At 47.4% G+C, this 16664-nt stretch overlaps 1 protein-coding gene and 1 pseudogene across 1 annotated transcript in view; one reads left to right on the top strand and one right to left on the bottom strand.

The window, feature by feature from the left end:
- The window catches only part of SREBF2 (sterol regulatory element binding transcription factor 2), a 51169-nt gene extending 35473 nt beyond the window's left edge, over nt 1-15696 (bottom strand). Inside the window, exon 1 of the mRNA XM_016210267.2 lies at nt 15514-15696. Coding sequence (XP_016065753.2) covers nt 15514-15601 — 88 coding nt within the window. The 5' untranslated portion in view covers nt 15602-15696. The remainder of the gene's footprint in view (nt 1-15513) is intronic.
- LOC107534971 (large ribosomal subunit protein eL33 pseudogene) lies at nt 1020-1337 on the top strand (annotated as a pseudogene).
- Nucleotides 15697-16664: the final 968 nt, after the last annotated feature.

The following is a 16664-nucleotide window of genomic DNA, read 5'->3' as shown; positions in this document are numbered from 1 at the left end:
CAGGACTTTCCATCTGACTTTAGGTAGCCAGCCCTCCTTCCGTGACATCACAGTAAATCACAAGCTGTAACCTTCCAATGCCTATTTCCACAAGCAAACCTTACCTCTTTTTCAAGGTAAAGTGCCATATTTACTGTGGTATTTATATAATTCTTAGTCACTTAACATCTGCAAAACTGTACTGTTTTATTAGGTGGCTACCTTTTATTTACTCTATCTTTTTTTGGTCACTTCTGAAGTTTTTTAGTATTGTGACCCCCACACACATAAGCCTGGTGGTTTTTACTGCATGGTTTTACACAGTATGGTGATTTTTAAGAATTCATATGTTGCATTATAGCAGAATTGACCATATACAAATTTTAATATTGTGTAATAAAATTACATGGTTTTGTGTTACATCATCCCGCCCTAGCCTTCTTGGCTCAGTGCTTAGAGCGTCAGCCAGTGGACTGAAAGGTCCCCGGTCTGATTCTGGCCAAGGGCACATACCTCAGTTGGAGGCTTGATCCCTGGCCCCGGAGATAAACCAATCGACATCGATGTTTCTCTCTTTCTCTCTCTCTCCCCTACTCCTTCCACTCTCTCTGAAAAGCAATGGAAAAAATATCCTCAAGTGAGGATTAAAAAAATAAATAAAAAATAAACAAGGCCTGGCATATAATAAGCACTCAAAAAAAAGTCCCTCATCCCTAATATTGTAAGGATACTCAGACTTTCCTCATTTAGTTTTGTTCATTTTATCTTTCACCGTAGCTCAGCCCAACAAACATAAGAACATAGAAATAAGCATGGTGTGTGATGTGTGTAGGCCAGTGGGAACGAGACAGGCCACAGCCAGTGGGGGGGAGGGAGGTAAACACCAAATCTAATTCCTAGCAAGTATCCTTCTTCATGATACTTGCAGCATCCCTCTTGATGATCCTATCTCCTCTCCTAGGATGTTTTATTTCTAATAATTAAAAAATCCTGGGAGTGGAATTCCTGCTGCTGGACTCTGGGGCCTGCTGGGAACAAATATGTCTGGAAGGCTGTGGTCCAAGGCCATTTTTGCTGGCTATAAGCAGGGTCTCCGGAACCACAGGGAGCACACAGCTCTTCTTAAAATTAAAGGTGTTTATGCTCTAGATGAAACTGAATTCTCTCTAGGTGAGAGATATGCTCGTGTGTACAAAGCAAAGAACAACACAGTGACTCCTGGTGGCAAACCAAACAAAACCAGAGTAATCTGGGGAAGGTAACTTGCACTCATGACCAATGGAGTGGTTCATGCTAAATTCCGGAGCAACCTTCCCCCTAAGGCCACTGGTATATTGCTGGACCCCTCAAGGATTTAAACTTATTGAAAAGTAAATATATAAAATGAATTTGTTAAAAAAAACTTAAAAATAAAAATCGTATGTAGGCCAGTATCAAACCTGAGGGTCAACAGTGAGATAACTTTTCATTTCTCCACCATTCTGCTATTTGTGATCACCATTGCTTTCTCAGGACCTATAACGTCAGTCACCCCCATTCACATCACCCAGAGGAACAGGTGTTAAGGAGCTGTGCTCTGTCAATCACACCTTTAAATGCAGAAGCCCTGAAATGCAAGCAATAACATAAGAACATAGGGACAGTTATAACAGGCAAATTGGTGCCTAAAATCACTTCACTCAAATACCAGGGGACACATTCATTTGGAAAAAGTTTGGAGCTTAGGGACAGCATTATATACTTCAAGGGGATTCTGGGGAAAGGGAGTCTGGAGGAGGTACTGAAACACAGGATGGCAAACGAGTGACTAAGGCATCCTATATTTTGAACGAGGGATGAGTGAACCCTTTTTATTGGCAAAGAAACCACAAAGGGAAAATTGGGTGGGGTTTCTCAAACGCTTGTTTCATAAACACACAAATGTGTCATATGTGCCTCCGCATATATCAACTATTACAAAATAAAATAAAACATTTGAAAATTAAGAGAAAAAGAAAGCACAGGGGAAGCCCAAGTCACTCTCAAATGGTTTTTTAGTCTGCCCTGCTTGGCTCTCCCAGGGGCAGCCTCCAAAGGTTCCAGCTCCACTGGCCAGCCCTGGCTTCTCCCATCCAACACAGCAGGGGACCTGGGCCAGCTCTCAGAGTTTCAACCAGGAGAGTGATCTTCAGCACCACCTTCAATCACCCTTTCTTCTTTCCTCTGTGGTAAGCTTGCTTTGAATTTCTGGCAGGTCTCCTTCCACGGTATCAGTTATCTCTGCTCCACTTCCACACTCTGCCTCTCTCACCCGCAGCCTCCTACCCAGTGACAATCATCTTCTTTGAGTATCCTGTTGGTCCAACAGTCTTTCAAACTAAATCAAATTTCTTAAACAAAGCTTCCTACCAATTGCTCCCTCCGACTCCAAGGGACTTCACTTCCCACTTGCCCACTCATCACCTGTCCTGGAAAAACACCCGTCTCCCTTTTCCACACCTTCCTCCGGGAGGTAGGGGCAGGGATCTTTCTCTGATGCAATTACCATACCTCACTTTTTCTGCTTCTTACCACCTTCTTCCTGCCTGAATTTCACAATTCCATTTCAAAATACCTACAATTACTTTCACCAAGGACTCTCTTCCACCTCAGATCCAGCCATCTTTCAGCTCTTATAGTCAACTGCTTTGTTAAGAAAAATTATCTAAAGCTTGAAAATAAGGCAAAAAAAGGGACAGTGTCCCTTTAAAGTCATACTAGAAGTAGGCAGGTCTAACCTGCCCACCTAAAAGTCACCTGATGCTCTATGGAAACATAAACTTGTTTGACTTTCTATTTACTATTGATTAGGCCCACATTCCATAAAGTTAGATATTTACCTGTAAAAAACTCATAAATTGCAAATGATTTCTGTCTGGCAAAAAAGATAACCTTGAAGGCTTTGTTTCTATTGGCCTGTAGGACATTAACCAGTTTTGCATCTAAATTTGCAATCTTTTTTTTTTTTTTTTTAAATTTAATCTTCACCCAAGGATATTTTTTCCATTGCTTTACAGAGAGAGTGGAAGGGGGAGCGGAGGGAGAGAAACATCAATGTGAGAGTCACATCTATTGGTTGCCTCCCCCATGAGCCCTGACCGGGGTGGGGAGCGAACCCGAAACCCAGGTATGACGATGTGCCCTTGACCAGGAATCGAACCCGTGACCCTTTGATGCTAGGGCCGATGCTCTAACCACTGAGCAACACTGTTAGGGCTCTCTCTTTTAAAACAGAAAACAAATCAATAAAGACACACCCTTTAAGACATGTATACAACAAACATTAACTAAGGCTACTATGTGCCAGACATAAAACTAAATGCCTTCAAGAGGCACGTTTCTGGAGGAGAAACCCTGTGCAAACATCTTCCAGGGCCGGCAGTGTTAGGATAAAAAGAGGAACCTGCTAGAATATGTTGCTTAAAAAGCTTTTGTTGTTACTGCTATTTATCTCATGTTTGTGTGTGAATATATATATTTATAAAAAAGGTTTCAACTGATTTTTTTTTTAACTGGAAAAGAATTTCATTAGCATTGTCCCCCAGCTGTTTTTGCTTTTAACACTTTGCTGGCATTTCCACACATTTTGTGATATATAATCTTCAAATCACCCTGTGAGGTAGCTGTTTCAATAACTATTTATTTTTATGTTTTTATTGATTTCAGAGAGAGGAAAGGAGGCGGAGAGAGAGAGAGAGAGAAACACCAATGATAAGAGAGTCATTGATCGGCTGCCTCCTGCATGCCCCCTACTGGGGATCGAGCCCGAAACCCAGCCAAGTGCCCTGACCGGGAATCGAATTGTGACCTCCTGGTTCAAAGGTCGACGCTCAACCACTGAGCCACACCGGCTGGGCTCAAGCACTGTTAAATGGGTTACTATGTGTAAAGCACATAATAAGTTCTTGAAAAGTGGTGGTTACACAGGAAGAAAGAAGTCCAAGTCTAAGGGGGGGGGAGGCGGGAGGAATGGCACACAGTCTCAGGCAGGTGGGAAAGCAAGCAGCCTACTGAGGTAGGAATCTCCTCCCTCTTCGAAGTCCCCTGCTCTTTCCACAAGCACCCTGCTCCAGACTTTGCCCCGACAAGCACACTGGGGGCTTCCTCTCAGAGTCCCTCCCTGTGGCTGGGCTCTAGAATGCTGCAGTCAACAAACAAATACCATCATAAGTACCTCACCCATGCAAGAGCCGCCCCCGTGTCCAGTGAGGATGCCCACACCTCTAATCCTTACCTAACACCAAATGAGAGGCATCAGGTAGTTGGCACCCCAGGTTCTAAAGGCTGTCCATTTTATTTCACTTGTGACTTTGAAATGCCTGCTCTTAGAAAGAGGTCAACAATAGAGAACAACTACAAAGAAAAAACCCGAGCCAATTAGTAGTAATAAAAAAATGGCAGAGAAACTGTTAACTTGACTGAGCTCTTCCTACATGTCAGCAATTACGCTGAGCCTTGCACAGGCTGCCTCATTACCCATAACACTTTGAGGGAGATGCTATTATCACCTCCATTCTGCAGACGAGGAAAATGAGGCACAGAGAGGGGAGGAAACTTGTCCAGCACCACCGTCAGCAGGTGGTGGAGCTGGGATTTAAAGTCACACTGCTTAGCCACCACCTGGACAGATGCTTTGGTTCTATTATTGTATGGGCATCATTAAACCGAGCCTGGCATTGGGCAGATGCTCAGTGAAGTGCCTGGTTAACGAATGAGCATGAATACCCCAAGCTCAGGAAGAGAAGGAGCGCCATCCCAACCCTTCCTTCCAGTATTTCCTGGCTCGTCCCCTGCTCCCGCCCTGCACTGTACTGTTCTCTCTCAATCCGCTGGAACAAGACGCTGAAAATTGAGCAAGAGCAGCAAGTAAAGCTTCAAGGAACCCATCCTACACAATCCAGTTCTGTAGGACGAGGGCCTTGCACTTCACAATGCCAGGAAACCGAGCGTCAACAGAGTCAGGCGCAAACCTGGAACTGACCTCCTAGGGCAGCCTCCCAACAGCTCGCATCCCACCCTTCCATTCATGACCACACCCCCAAATCTCCCTAAGACTAAGGCCAAAAATAATACTTGCAAAGCAGGTTATTAAATCACGCTACAAACATCCACCCAGCCCCTGGGCACTATGGCTGGGAGTGGGGGACCCTCAGTGCCAGGCGTGGGACCCAGCACAGAGCAGGGACTCCGAAGCGTTGATTTCCTTCCCATGTCCCAATATCAAGGAAAACAGAGAAACCCGGCCAACTGGACGGAGTTGTGAAAAGGACAGACACCAACAAGAGCCTCACAAAAGAAAGGGCTGTCAGCGTGTAGAGCCCTCGTCCATCCTGGCCGCCAGTGGAAGCTGAGCCTAGAAGGATGAAGAGTTTTGGGAGTCAGAGGGATGGAAGGGTATTGCAGACAAAGGAAAGTCTGAGCAAACCCACAGCACCAGGAAACGTCCTGCAAGTGGCTGAAGTGGAGCAAGCGTGGCACAGAGTAGAGATGCAGCTGCTTACAGGGAAGTTGTGAAAGGCCTCAATGATACCACATGGCATCTGGCTTTATTTCAGAGGGGAGGAGAGGCCCAGCAAATGCAGTGGACATTTGCCACTTTTATTTTGTTGGTCTATCATCTACCCCTCCCCTCCCATCAGCACCCTGAGCTTCCTTCTGGAGAAGCCCCACTGGATGATCTTAGTGGGAGGAAAGGCTTCCTGCCAGGCAGTTTGATTGACACACACTCCCACCAGGAGCATGACTCTTTCAGGAGTGACCCAGGAAAGCAGAGACATGGCAGAAAGCACCATGTGGTGGGGTCCTAACCCAGTGGCCCTGGGCTACCCTCAGCTGCTGAGCCTCCCTTGGTTCTGGGCCATTTTCCAAGTCCAGCTCTCCTGCATTTTTGGTCAGTCCCTGCACCATCCTTCCCATAAACCAGCAATTTTCAACCTTCTTCTATCTCATGGTACACATAAACTAGTGACTAAAATTCTGCGGCACACCAAAAAATATATTTTTTTGCTGATCTGACAAAAGAAAATAGGTATAACTTTGATTCCTTCACACTGGACGGCTATTGTTGTATTGGCTGTTGTCATTTTTTAATTTGCCCATCTAAGGGAAAAGAGGCCAGTGCCTCTGACTAAATAGTCAGGTACTGCATGCTTTAACAATTCTTGCGGTGCACCAGGTGACAATCGCTGAAGTAAACTCTTTTTCTGTTCCGGCAGCCAATGGCAGTTTCTGCTGCTTATCACCAAGACTCCTGACACAACACACTGAAGCAGAAGAGGGGCCTGATCCAAACTGTGTCTGAGAAAGAACATTATCAAGAGCTCAGACTGCAAATCACCCACACCCCACAGCACCGGCCAACCCCTTTGAAAGGGCTGCTCACTCAGCCTGGAACACAGCTCTTCTCTCCTACCACCCCCTCACCCCTAAGACCTCAGCTTAGAGGTACCTCCTCTGAAAAACGCCTTCTCCGATCCCACCTCTCCACCAGTCAGGAGCCCCACCTGGACACTACCCCAGATTTTCCAGATTCAGTCTTCAGGTGTACCCTGATGGGTTCTTAGGCAATTAAAGTCTGAGAATCTCTGTCCCATACGGTACTCTGGCCACAATGAATTGTATGTTCCCAGAACATGCCAAATTATTCCAAATTTTGGTCCAATTCTGTCAAAATGAACACCCTACCCCTTCTCCTTTGGAAAATTCTGTTTCACTCACCCATCATAACTCAGCTCAAATGCCAAAGTCCCTGTGAAGATTTTCCTAATTCCCTTCTTGAGCTCCAAAACCCTGCAGTTTGTGCCTCTGTTATGGCCTCTGTTGTATTTTGCTTTATATCATGACTGGTTGTTTAGGTATCAGCTCCCTGAAAGTCAGAACTGTTCCATTCACCTGTATACCACTGTGCTGGGAATATAGTGGATACACATTCAAGCTGAATCGGGTTGAACTGGTGTTTAAATTAAATTTAAACATTTTAAAACAACTTCTGACCAGAGCAGGGGCTCCTGGGCACTTCCTGAGGCAGGGCATCTCCCACCTTTTCCCCACAGGGCAGGAAGGAGTAGGGGGTCCCACACCATGATGCCCTAGTTCAATTTCAGACACCACTTCATCAGCACAGGAAACCTCTGGCGAATCGTTTTCTCTCTCTCAATGTCTTATCTGCAAAATGGGAACAAAAATCAAGCATCTGACACACAGCACTGTGAGGAAGACAAGTGTATCAGGGTGTGTAAAGTACAAAGCCTCACTGGACTGGCCACCCTTAGGAGGAAGCATGATTCCCCTGTTGCTGTGGGATGTGAGGGCCTGAGCTGAGCAGGTACCCCTTTAACAAGGCAGTTCCACATCTGGTCCTGCAGTCAGAATTTCGTCACTGCTCCAAACCAGACCCTAAACCCAACAGACCAGTTCCACAGGGCCAGATGCAGAAGCCAGATTATTAGATACATTTAGACACATATTCATTAGCAATTCCAAAGGCCTAAGAGATGTAGAAAGAGCTCTGTTTTCCAGTTTCCCAGCCCTTCAAGGGTTTAAGATTCGTTTCTAAACACAGGTTCCCCAGAGAGCCTTACCTTGAGTCCCAGGCTCTGGGATCCTGCCACTCTTTAAAAAATTCCATCATGTCAACACAGTTTAACCCCAGAATCTTGTGGTCCAGAAACGGAACACATCACCCTGCACTTGGTGACTGCTCCTTTGTGTCCCACTCACACCTACAAAAGCTCTTTCAAAGGAAAAAATAAACATTCCAAAACTGTATTCTAAAAAAAGGCCCCTTGGTCCTAAGAGTCAACTTGTGAACTAAAGTTCCTCATTCATTCTCAGATAAAGCCAAAGAGAAGGTGAGTTCCTGCCCTTTTCCTTTCCACGCTCTAGCTCACTGAAGTCTCACAGTGAGCCAGACATCCCAACCCCACCTTACAGGGGAAACTGAGGCTCAGAGAAGTGCTACAGGACCCAGGGGAAGTCACTTTAAGCGCCCGCACGGAGCAGACCCTTCCAGGTCTCCCTAGCCTCAGCCCAACACACCATCTCCTGTTTACAATTCAGAAGCTCGCTTATGCCAGACAGCGCTGTGGCGTGGGGTAGAGGGAAAGTACGCGGGTTTTGGAGTTGGACAGGTCTGGACTGAGGTCACCATTCTATCACTTAGTAGTTGTGTGATCTGGGCCTCAGTTTCTTCATCTGTAGCCTACAGTCAAATTGGAGAAAGGGTTAAAAGCAAAATGTATGAGACCATGTAGGTAAAGGGCCATACACACTGTGTGAGGGCAGGACCTTGCTTACCCTGCAGAGCCCAGCAAAAAACTCTCTGTGGGCGTCTGAACTGTGGGTCTGACCAGACACGGTGCTGGGCACATGGCCGGTACTGCCTACACTGTGATTTCAAAACCTGGTGAAGGATGGAAAAGCAGGTGAGTACAGAGACAGTAACTAAGAAGGGTCTCCTTCACCTCGAGAAGACGATGTACCCCGGATTAAGGACAGTAGGCCTGTGCAGGATCCAGATGAAATGGACCCGTATTTATTACGAAATACATGCAGGCAGCAATCCCACTGCCACTCGTTTATCCTGCACTTATACCTGCACAGGTGCCAAATGATGAATTCACAAAGCTATTCGCCACAGCATTGTTTTTAGTAGTAAGACTGGAAACACCCTCAAATGTCCACCATAAAGGGACTGACAGAAAACCATGCAGCCGTGAAAAGAACTGGAAAGATCTCTAAGATATATTCTGCATGAAACGAGGGGCAAGGTACAGAACAAAACTTAGAGAATGCTACCTACTTGTGTAAAAGAAAGGGGTGGGGAGCAAAATATGAAAATCCATACTCCATTATTTGCTTATATTTGCGTTAAGTTTTGAAGGAGGTAAAAGAAACTAAAAAAGTAATTCCTTGTGAGGAGGTGGGGGCTGTGGGCCCTAAACAGATGGTAGATAGGGCTGGTAGCAAGACTTTCCCCAGTACCCTCTAGTATTTTTTATTTTGCAATATGAATGTATATTACCTTTTCAAAAATTTTTAAATATTTTCCAAGTCATAAGTCCCAATCAACACAGTAATTTATAGCACTGGAAGGGTATTAAAAATGAAAGGGTACAGCTGGCAGTGAGAAAGAGCTGTAACCCAGCTCTTGGCTTGAAGAGTCCCCTTTGGAAACACACACCAGTGAACTAACTCCAAGGTGACTTCTCATTCGTGTTCAGAGCAGTAGTCCATATGCTGATGAAAAACTCCAAATGATGCAAGTGTCCCATAGGGACATGGACATGCAAATGTTTGCCTTTCATGTGGATCAGGTTGGATTATATGGCTATTACACCTCAGCTATTTCAACATATAGCAATCTATAAGTGAAAATGTAACAATGTGTGCACATTCATAAAGTTCAGACAGAATCCAAAAGGATACAGACAATCTGATATTCAAGTGCTATTTGAATCAAGTTGCTTAAGGGCCTCCTCATATTGAATTATAAAATTGAGGAAAGCCCTAGCCTGTTTGGCTCAGTGGTTAGAGCATCAGCCCACAGACTGAAGGGTCCTGGGTTCGATCCCCAGTCACAGTCAGGGCATGTGCAGGAAGGAAGCAATCAATGTGTCTCTCTCACATCAATGTTTCTCTCTCTCTCCCTTCCACTCTCTGAAAAGCAATGGAAAAAATCTCCTCGGGTGAGGATTTTAAAAATAACAACAATAAAATTGAGGAGAGAAAAGACCTAGTAGAGCGAAAAGTAAAAACGTATTTTTTTTTTAAATGCAAAGACATGAACTGAGTATGAGAAGGACAGAAAAGCCTGTTCAGTGAGAGGAAGGCAGCACCGAAGAACATTGGGCCAAAGGCCTGGGTGTGAATGTGAAGAATGTTTGTCAAGGGCGAGGCCAGACTGACCCAGGAAGGAGAAGCCCAAGGAGACTGGTTCAGTGGTCCGTACACCACCACAAAACAGACCTAGATGAGATCAGGAGTTCAAATTGGGCACAAAATAAATAAGCTGTGAGTAACAGCAGATCTTTCAACCCAAACATTAGCAACAGTGAATTATATTCAAGTGTCAAAACAAAGCTGGTGTCTTGAAAAAGGTATACACAGGGTAAAAAGCAGATATGTGCTTCACCTCACTGAGCAGTTTTTCCAAATTATGACTCATTGTAAAAATGGGAAGTCAGTTTCTACCCTTCTCAACTCCCCCTCCCAGTGGTGTGCTGGCCACACCCTCCCAACTCTCACTCCTGGCTCACTGGGTTGGCCACTCCAACCTTCCCAGTGACGTGGACACCCAGGCTCGGGAACCACCCAACACCTTGAACTTCAAGTGCTTTCTTTCATTAGACATCCCTTTACAGAGCACCTCAGTGCCAGGTACTGTCTGGGGACTCTGCCAAAGATGGTACTGACTGCAGAGAGAAGCCAGCAGAGATCTAAGACTGTGCCACCAAAAGGCGTAGGGACTGGAAGTTCCTCGCAGGCTGGGGTGCTGGGTGGGTTACCAGCAGGAGGACTTCATGAATGCAAGTATGTGACATAGTGAGCCCTCCAGAGCCCATCAAGTAGGGATAGTGACTGAGAGCTCAGTGATGTCAGTGTTCCTCGTCATGGACTTCAGAACACCAAGACAAGATCCTACGAGCTTCCAGAGGAGAAAACAGGTCACACACAAAGGATTGGGAATCAAAATGGTATCAGATTTCTTAACTACTAGAAGCTAGAAGACAATTAGGTAATACCTTCAAAATTCTGATATAAAATTATGTCCAACCTTAAAATTCTAAACTCAGCCAAACTATCAAATTGGGAGTGAGGGTAGAATATACTTTTTTAGAAGGCAAAGTCCCCTAAATTTACCTCCAATGTACTCTTTTTCAAGAAGCTACTGGAGGATGTGTTCCATCAAAACAAGGGAGTGAAAAAACAAGACTAGGAAACAGGGGCTTCAGCATCACCCCAGGGTGATGGCCAAAGGTAGTCAGGATAAGTGCCGGACAGCAGACCCGGACAACCATCATCAGATGGGGGAGAAGAGGGAGGGCTCCAGGAAAGACAGCAACAAGGGAGAGAAAAGGAATTAACCACCATATTGAGAGTTTCTTCTGTCATAAGATTTAGGGCTGAATTAGTTATGGGAACATGGGAAGTAAACGAGTGAATAAATGAGGCTATTATAAGCCCTAGGAAAATACAAACAGCAACAAAAAATGTAGAGGATCTACCCAAGAGAAATGAAAACATGTCTATACAAAAATGTGTACACGAGTGTTCACAGCAGCTTCATTTATAATAGCCAAAATGTGGAAACAATCTAAATGTCCATCACCTGATGAATCCATGAACAAAACATGGTGTATAAACATAAACAAAACAAGGGAACACTATGTAGCAACACGGATGGACCTGAACAACATTATGCCACATACTGTATAATTCCATTCGTATGAAATGTCCAGAATAGGCAAATCCATGAAGACAGTAAGTAGATTAGTTTGCTGAACTTTCTTTAAACTTCTCTGAAGAGCTCTCTCTACTTGTCCATCACCTACTCACTCCTGACTCCTTTCTGGCTGATCTAGCTTTAGACTCCCTTATGTGACTGCTGTCAAAAGTCAACTTCCAAATTGCCAGATCCCGTGACTCCTTTCATGGCTCTGTCATCCCTGCTGTCCTCTGCAGCACTGTCTCCATCATCCATTAACTGCTCTTCAAAAAGTTCACCTCCGGTAAGTTATACTTCCCTCACCTGATCTCACCTCTAGATTCTATCTTCTCCCACTTCCATCCTCAACTCATCAATAGTGACTACTCCTCCATTTCCATCCCCAGTTTTTACTTTCTCCTGAGTATCTGCCTCCCATTTCCTAGTGGGTGATCCCCTGTGCACCTTAATTTCAGTCCATTTAAGACAAATTTTCCTTCCCCCAAACCGGCTCTTACTACTGGCTTCAGAACTGTCTCAATACCCCAGAATCAAAACCTTGATGGGAATCTTAGAATCTACCTCCGCTCTGTCTTCAGGGCCAAACCTTCAGAGGCCATGTTCTGTCACATCAGCAAACTGCACAATGGCCACTTCCTATCCAAGGCCTATCACCCTTAGTATCATCTCACACCTGGAGGGCTGCAGTTCCTTTCCAATTGGTCCCTGAACGTCTTCCTTGCCCATCACGACAGCTGAATTTCCTTCAAGTCCATGATTAATGTGTCATCACCCTACTTGAAAAGCCTCCCTACATTCCACAAAAAGTCTACGTCTGGTATGACGACTCCTCACAATCTGGCTCCAGCTCACCTTTCAGAACTTCTCTTCTACTCTTTCCTTATACACAGTGTATATTCCAAGAAATCATGTGCCATCGTTTATCTTTTGATACTTCTCCGTTCACGTGCTCATCATGCTGCTTCTGCCACCCATTCTTTTGGGCCCAGCAAAAACCCCACCTCTACGACCGTGCCTTTCCTGATCCCACTGGAAGAAGATCCTGCCTTTGTCTTTTCAGAAGACCTGGCTTATTACATTGCGTGAGGCCCTGTCTCAAAATACAGACACCTACCACAAAAGATAGTGCTCTAAGTATCCTATCATAAGAGGCCTGGTGGCCTGTGACAAGAGCGGTCTGCAGTGAAACAGCTAACACACATGCTTTGTTGGGTCAATATGTAAAAATCTGGGTATTTCACATAAATATCCAGACTTGGACATCTCTTAAAAAAGAGCTGCTGATCCCCCTTCTGAGAGTCCTCCCTTGCCTATTCAGTCTAAATTTGGCTACCAGTCACTCTCTATAACATGGACCCGCTTTATTTTCACAGAGCCATGCCAACAGTGTTATGTATTTTATTTGTTCAGCTTGTTTCCTCCCTCAGGAACTGAAGTTTCCAGAAAGAGAAGAGACCTTGTATGCCTTGTTCAAAGCAATTCCCAGTACTTTGTCCATCATGGGGGTACTTAGAAGCCACTCAAGGGATGTGCTCAACGAGTGAATGGATATGGCCTCCTTGGGCCCACACTCTTATGGATTGCAGCAGGCCAATGATGACCACTGGCCAAGTATCCTCTTGCCCCCATCACACACATACAACAGTATATGTATTTATACCCAGAGTTGCTTCCTCATCTGACTGGTTCCCAGAAGCATCTGGGCTGGCCACTCCTGATCTAACCCAACCCCAAGGATTGTGTCTAGTACAACTTAGAATCCTGCCCAGTCCATGGTCCTGGGTCCATTCAGGCATTCCACAGATATTTAGTTCTAGGTACAAGACAGAGTGTGGACAAAACAAAGGCCCTTGACCCTCGTGGTACTGACATTCCGGAGGTGGAATGGGGGTTAAGTCTTCAGAGATATTTGTCCCTGCAGACCACTGGCCTCCAGCCTGCCCAACCCTTCTTGTCCTCCAAGGCCCAGGTGAAGGGCCACCTCCTTGATGTAGTGTTCCTGGTAAGCCAGCCTTCATCAAGCTCCCCTGATGTTAACTTTCACTTATTGCTCCGTGCAACTGTGAGCTGTCCTATACTTGGCACTGCAGTTTTATTGTTATCCATCTCAAGCTTCATGAGGCCATAAAATTGTTTCTTATCTTTCATGTTCCCTACAGCTCAAAAACCACAGCTGGCGTTTTCATACTTGTTGACCAATTAAAGACAGGGAGCCACTTTTTCCCAAATCTGGCATGAAGACCTATGAAGCCACTGAACCACTGTGGTGGTTTCCAGAATGTACAATTTACTCTGAAATCTATGAACATCAGGTTAATACTTAACCACTAGGCAATTTAACACATTACAAATTAAGACAAGTAGGGATCGATTATGGAATGGGAATGCAAAGCGCACATAAATTTCTCTGTGGGAGTCTCCTGGTAGGCAGTTTCAGACATACTTTTTACTGGCTGCGTGACCTTGGGTAAATTAATCAACTGCCTTGGGCCTCAGTTCAGGGTCTGTGAGTGAGATGAGAGTAGTATAATGGTAATCTCTACCTGTTAAGAATTGAGAACATTAATGTATATGGGTACTTAACAGAGTACCTGGCATGGAAGTGCTCAAAACATGTTAACTGCCCTTGTTAAGTTCCAAAAATTACCCTCCCACATTTGTTAATACATCTGTTTAGATTGTGGTTAGACCTGGGGCTTCAATTAAAGATCTTACCACACTGCCCAGGTGACCAAAAATGGAAAGCAAGGACAGGCTAAGGGGTAAAATATTATAGAAGCAAAATGGGAAACTGATTCTTTCCAATTAGCTGCTGCCAACTATCTCTTCCCCTAGAAGATAATCTGCTGCCTCAGTTTCTTCATCTGTACAATGGGGATGGAGCCATCATTCCTGCCTGCAAGGCTGCACTGAGATCCTAGACATGAAAGCACTTTGTCAAGAACACAGTGTACCACAGTTACTGCTTAGGAGCAGGGGTTCTGGACAATTTAAGGTGTGGCCTTAGTCAAGTTAACATCTCCTGGACTGTTTCCTGTAAAATAGAAGAAATAAGAATATCTATCTCATGGGATTGTAGTGAGGAATAAGTGAAACAATATAAAGTATCTGGGGTCTAGAACATCAGAAGAGCTCAACTATTGGGGGTTATTATAATTACTAACCTATTCATTGGACTTCTCACCCTCAAGGGTCAGGAGGAAGTCTGATGTAGAGACACCAACACTGGCCCAGGAACTGGCTCTGTAGCCAGCTGGGTAACCTTGGGCCAGTCTCTGATTCTTTCCAAACTTTAGGTTTTCGTGGTAACAAAATGAGAGCCTTGCAAGAAAGGATCCCTGGGCTCCTACCAGCTCTTCCACTTCACTGTTAAGGCCGTTGGAACAAAGACCACCCGCTCCCCAGCCTGTGCCCGAGGGGCCACAACTCAAAATTCCTGCTGCTCAACTCCCTTTGCAGCGCGAGGGCAGGAGAGCCCGCGTCCCCATTCCACAGAGATGCTTCCCTACTCCGCCACCGCCGCTCCTTTCATTTGCAACTTGCTTTGGCAGCCGCTCGCTGCCCGAAGTTTCCCGAGCGCCAGAGACCCCTCGTGGATCAACCCCAGTCCAGGGCTGGGGGCGTCGAGCCCGAGGGCCCGGTTTCGGAAATCCAAAGCCGCCCCCGCGGCGGGGAGGGGAGTGACAGGTGCGACGCGGCCGGGGGGCGGCGGGCGGCGGGGACCTGGGGCGGCGCGTGTAGGAGAGCGAGGGAGGCGGCGGCCGCGCGCTCTCAGGTCGCTGCCGCTGGGCCACTGTGACACCCCCGGCTCCGCGCTCCGGGCCTCCGCCTTAAAGACACGCTACGCCCTGGAGCGGATCCCACGGCCTGTCGGAACCGAGAGCCCGGGCCTGGGTTCAAACCCGCAGCGCCCGGAAAGCCTGGGGAGCTCGGGGCGCCCGCGTGTGCCGGTTCTTCCCGCGCGAGCCGGGACTCCCGGCGGGGGGCGCAAGCGCACCCGTGCGCGCCGTAACCCCTTCCTCCCCGCGCGCCCCCGCACGCCCACTCCCACTCACCCACCCACCACTCACCGTCGATATCCCCCAGGGTCAGCTCGTCGCCCAGCTCCGTGAGAGTCTCCATGGTCTCCAGACCGCCCAGCTCGCCGCTCTCGTCCATCGCCTGGCTCGGCGCAGAGGCCTCCCTGCCGGCCTGTTCAGGGAGACGCGGGGGCGGTGCCGCCACCACCACCCATGACACCCGACAGCCCCCGCCCGGTACCTCCTCACCGGCCGGTGCCACCCTCCGCCATGTTTGCGCCGCGCAAGAGGGGCGGGGCGGGATTCCCCCGCCCAATCCGCGCCCTCTGAGGCCCCGCCCCCAGGCCGAGCGCACCCCTGTTTGTTGTCAATGGGACCAGGCTTGTCGTGGCCAATCGGCGCGCCCAGCGGCGCGTGGGGTGATGGCGCGTCAGCATCAGCAGCTCAGATTTGCATAGAGAGGCCCCGCCCCTCGCAGTCCCGTTAAGGCTGGGACCGGAAGCCGCCAGGTCCTGGGCCCAGCCTCCTTCCCCTCGTTTAAAGGAGCTGCTGTCTTTTCCGTCGAGTCTGCTCCACAAACTAGTCCTTCCACTTGCCGGGAATTGAAGCGTTAATAGGCTCCGCTCTCGCCCCCTGGTCGCCCCCACCCCCCAGCAGTTCGTGAGTACATTACGTCATCTTCCCAGCGGCCCCCGCCCAGCCCGCCTGGGAGAGCGGTGGAATCAAACCTCTGCCCCAAACGCTGGGCCCGGAGGCGTCTGGAGACCGTTCATCGCGTTCCTCCCACGCCTCCTCCTAAGTCGGAAACGGAGGCTCGACGTGGACCACGAGTTGTCCACCTACGGAGCGCGACGGCCACCTCTGCGCCTTCGCACCTTCGGAACACGCGCTGCTTCCTTGGGTTCTCACCCCTGGGGTACCTTTGAACCGCCTGCAAACCTTTAAAACGATGCCGGTGCCAGGGCCACCACTAGCCCCCCCTTGGGGAGCCCGCCGTGAGCATTTTGACAATGTTCGGCGGGAATTCTGATGCACAGCCCACCCATATTCCCTCTCTTTCAAGCACCCCACTGCCCCATTTTGCAGCTGGTCACGATGTAAGCAAATGTGCAAATGTCTAGTTTATCCTAAGGAATAGAAGTACCAGTGCTCAAAGAAGGACCCAAGTATGTGTGTCATAGACGTTCATCCCGCAGTCTGTG

Source organism: Miniopterus natalensis, chromosome 2, assembly GCF_054644295.1.
Source record: "Miniopterus natalensis isolate mMinNat1 chromosome 2, mMinNat1.hap1, whole genome shotgun sequence".
Classification (NCBI taxonomy): domain Eukaryota; kingdom Metazoa; phylum Chordata; class Mammalia; order Chiroptera; family Miniopteridae; genus Miniopterus; species Miniopterus natalensis.
This window is presented reverse-complemented; position numbering and strand designations above follow the sequence as displayed.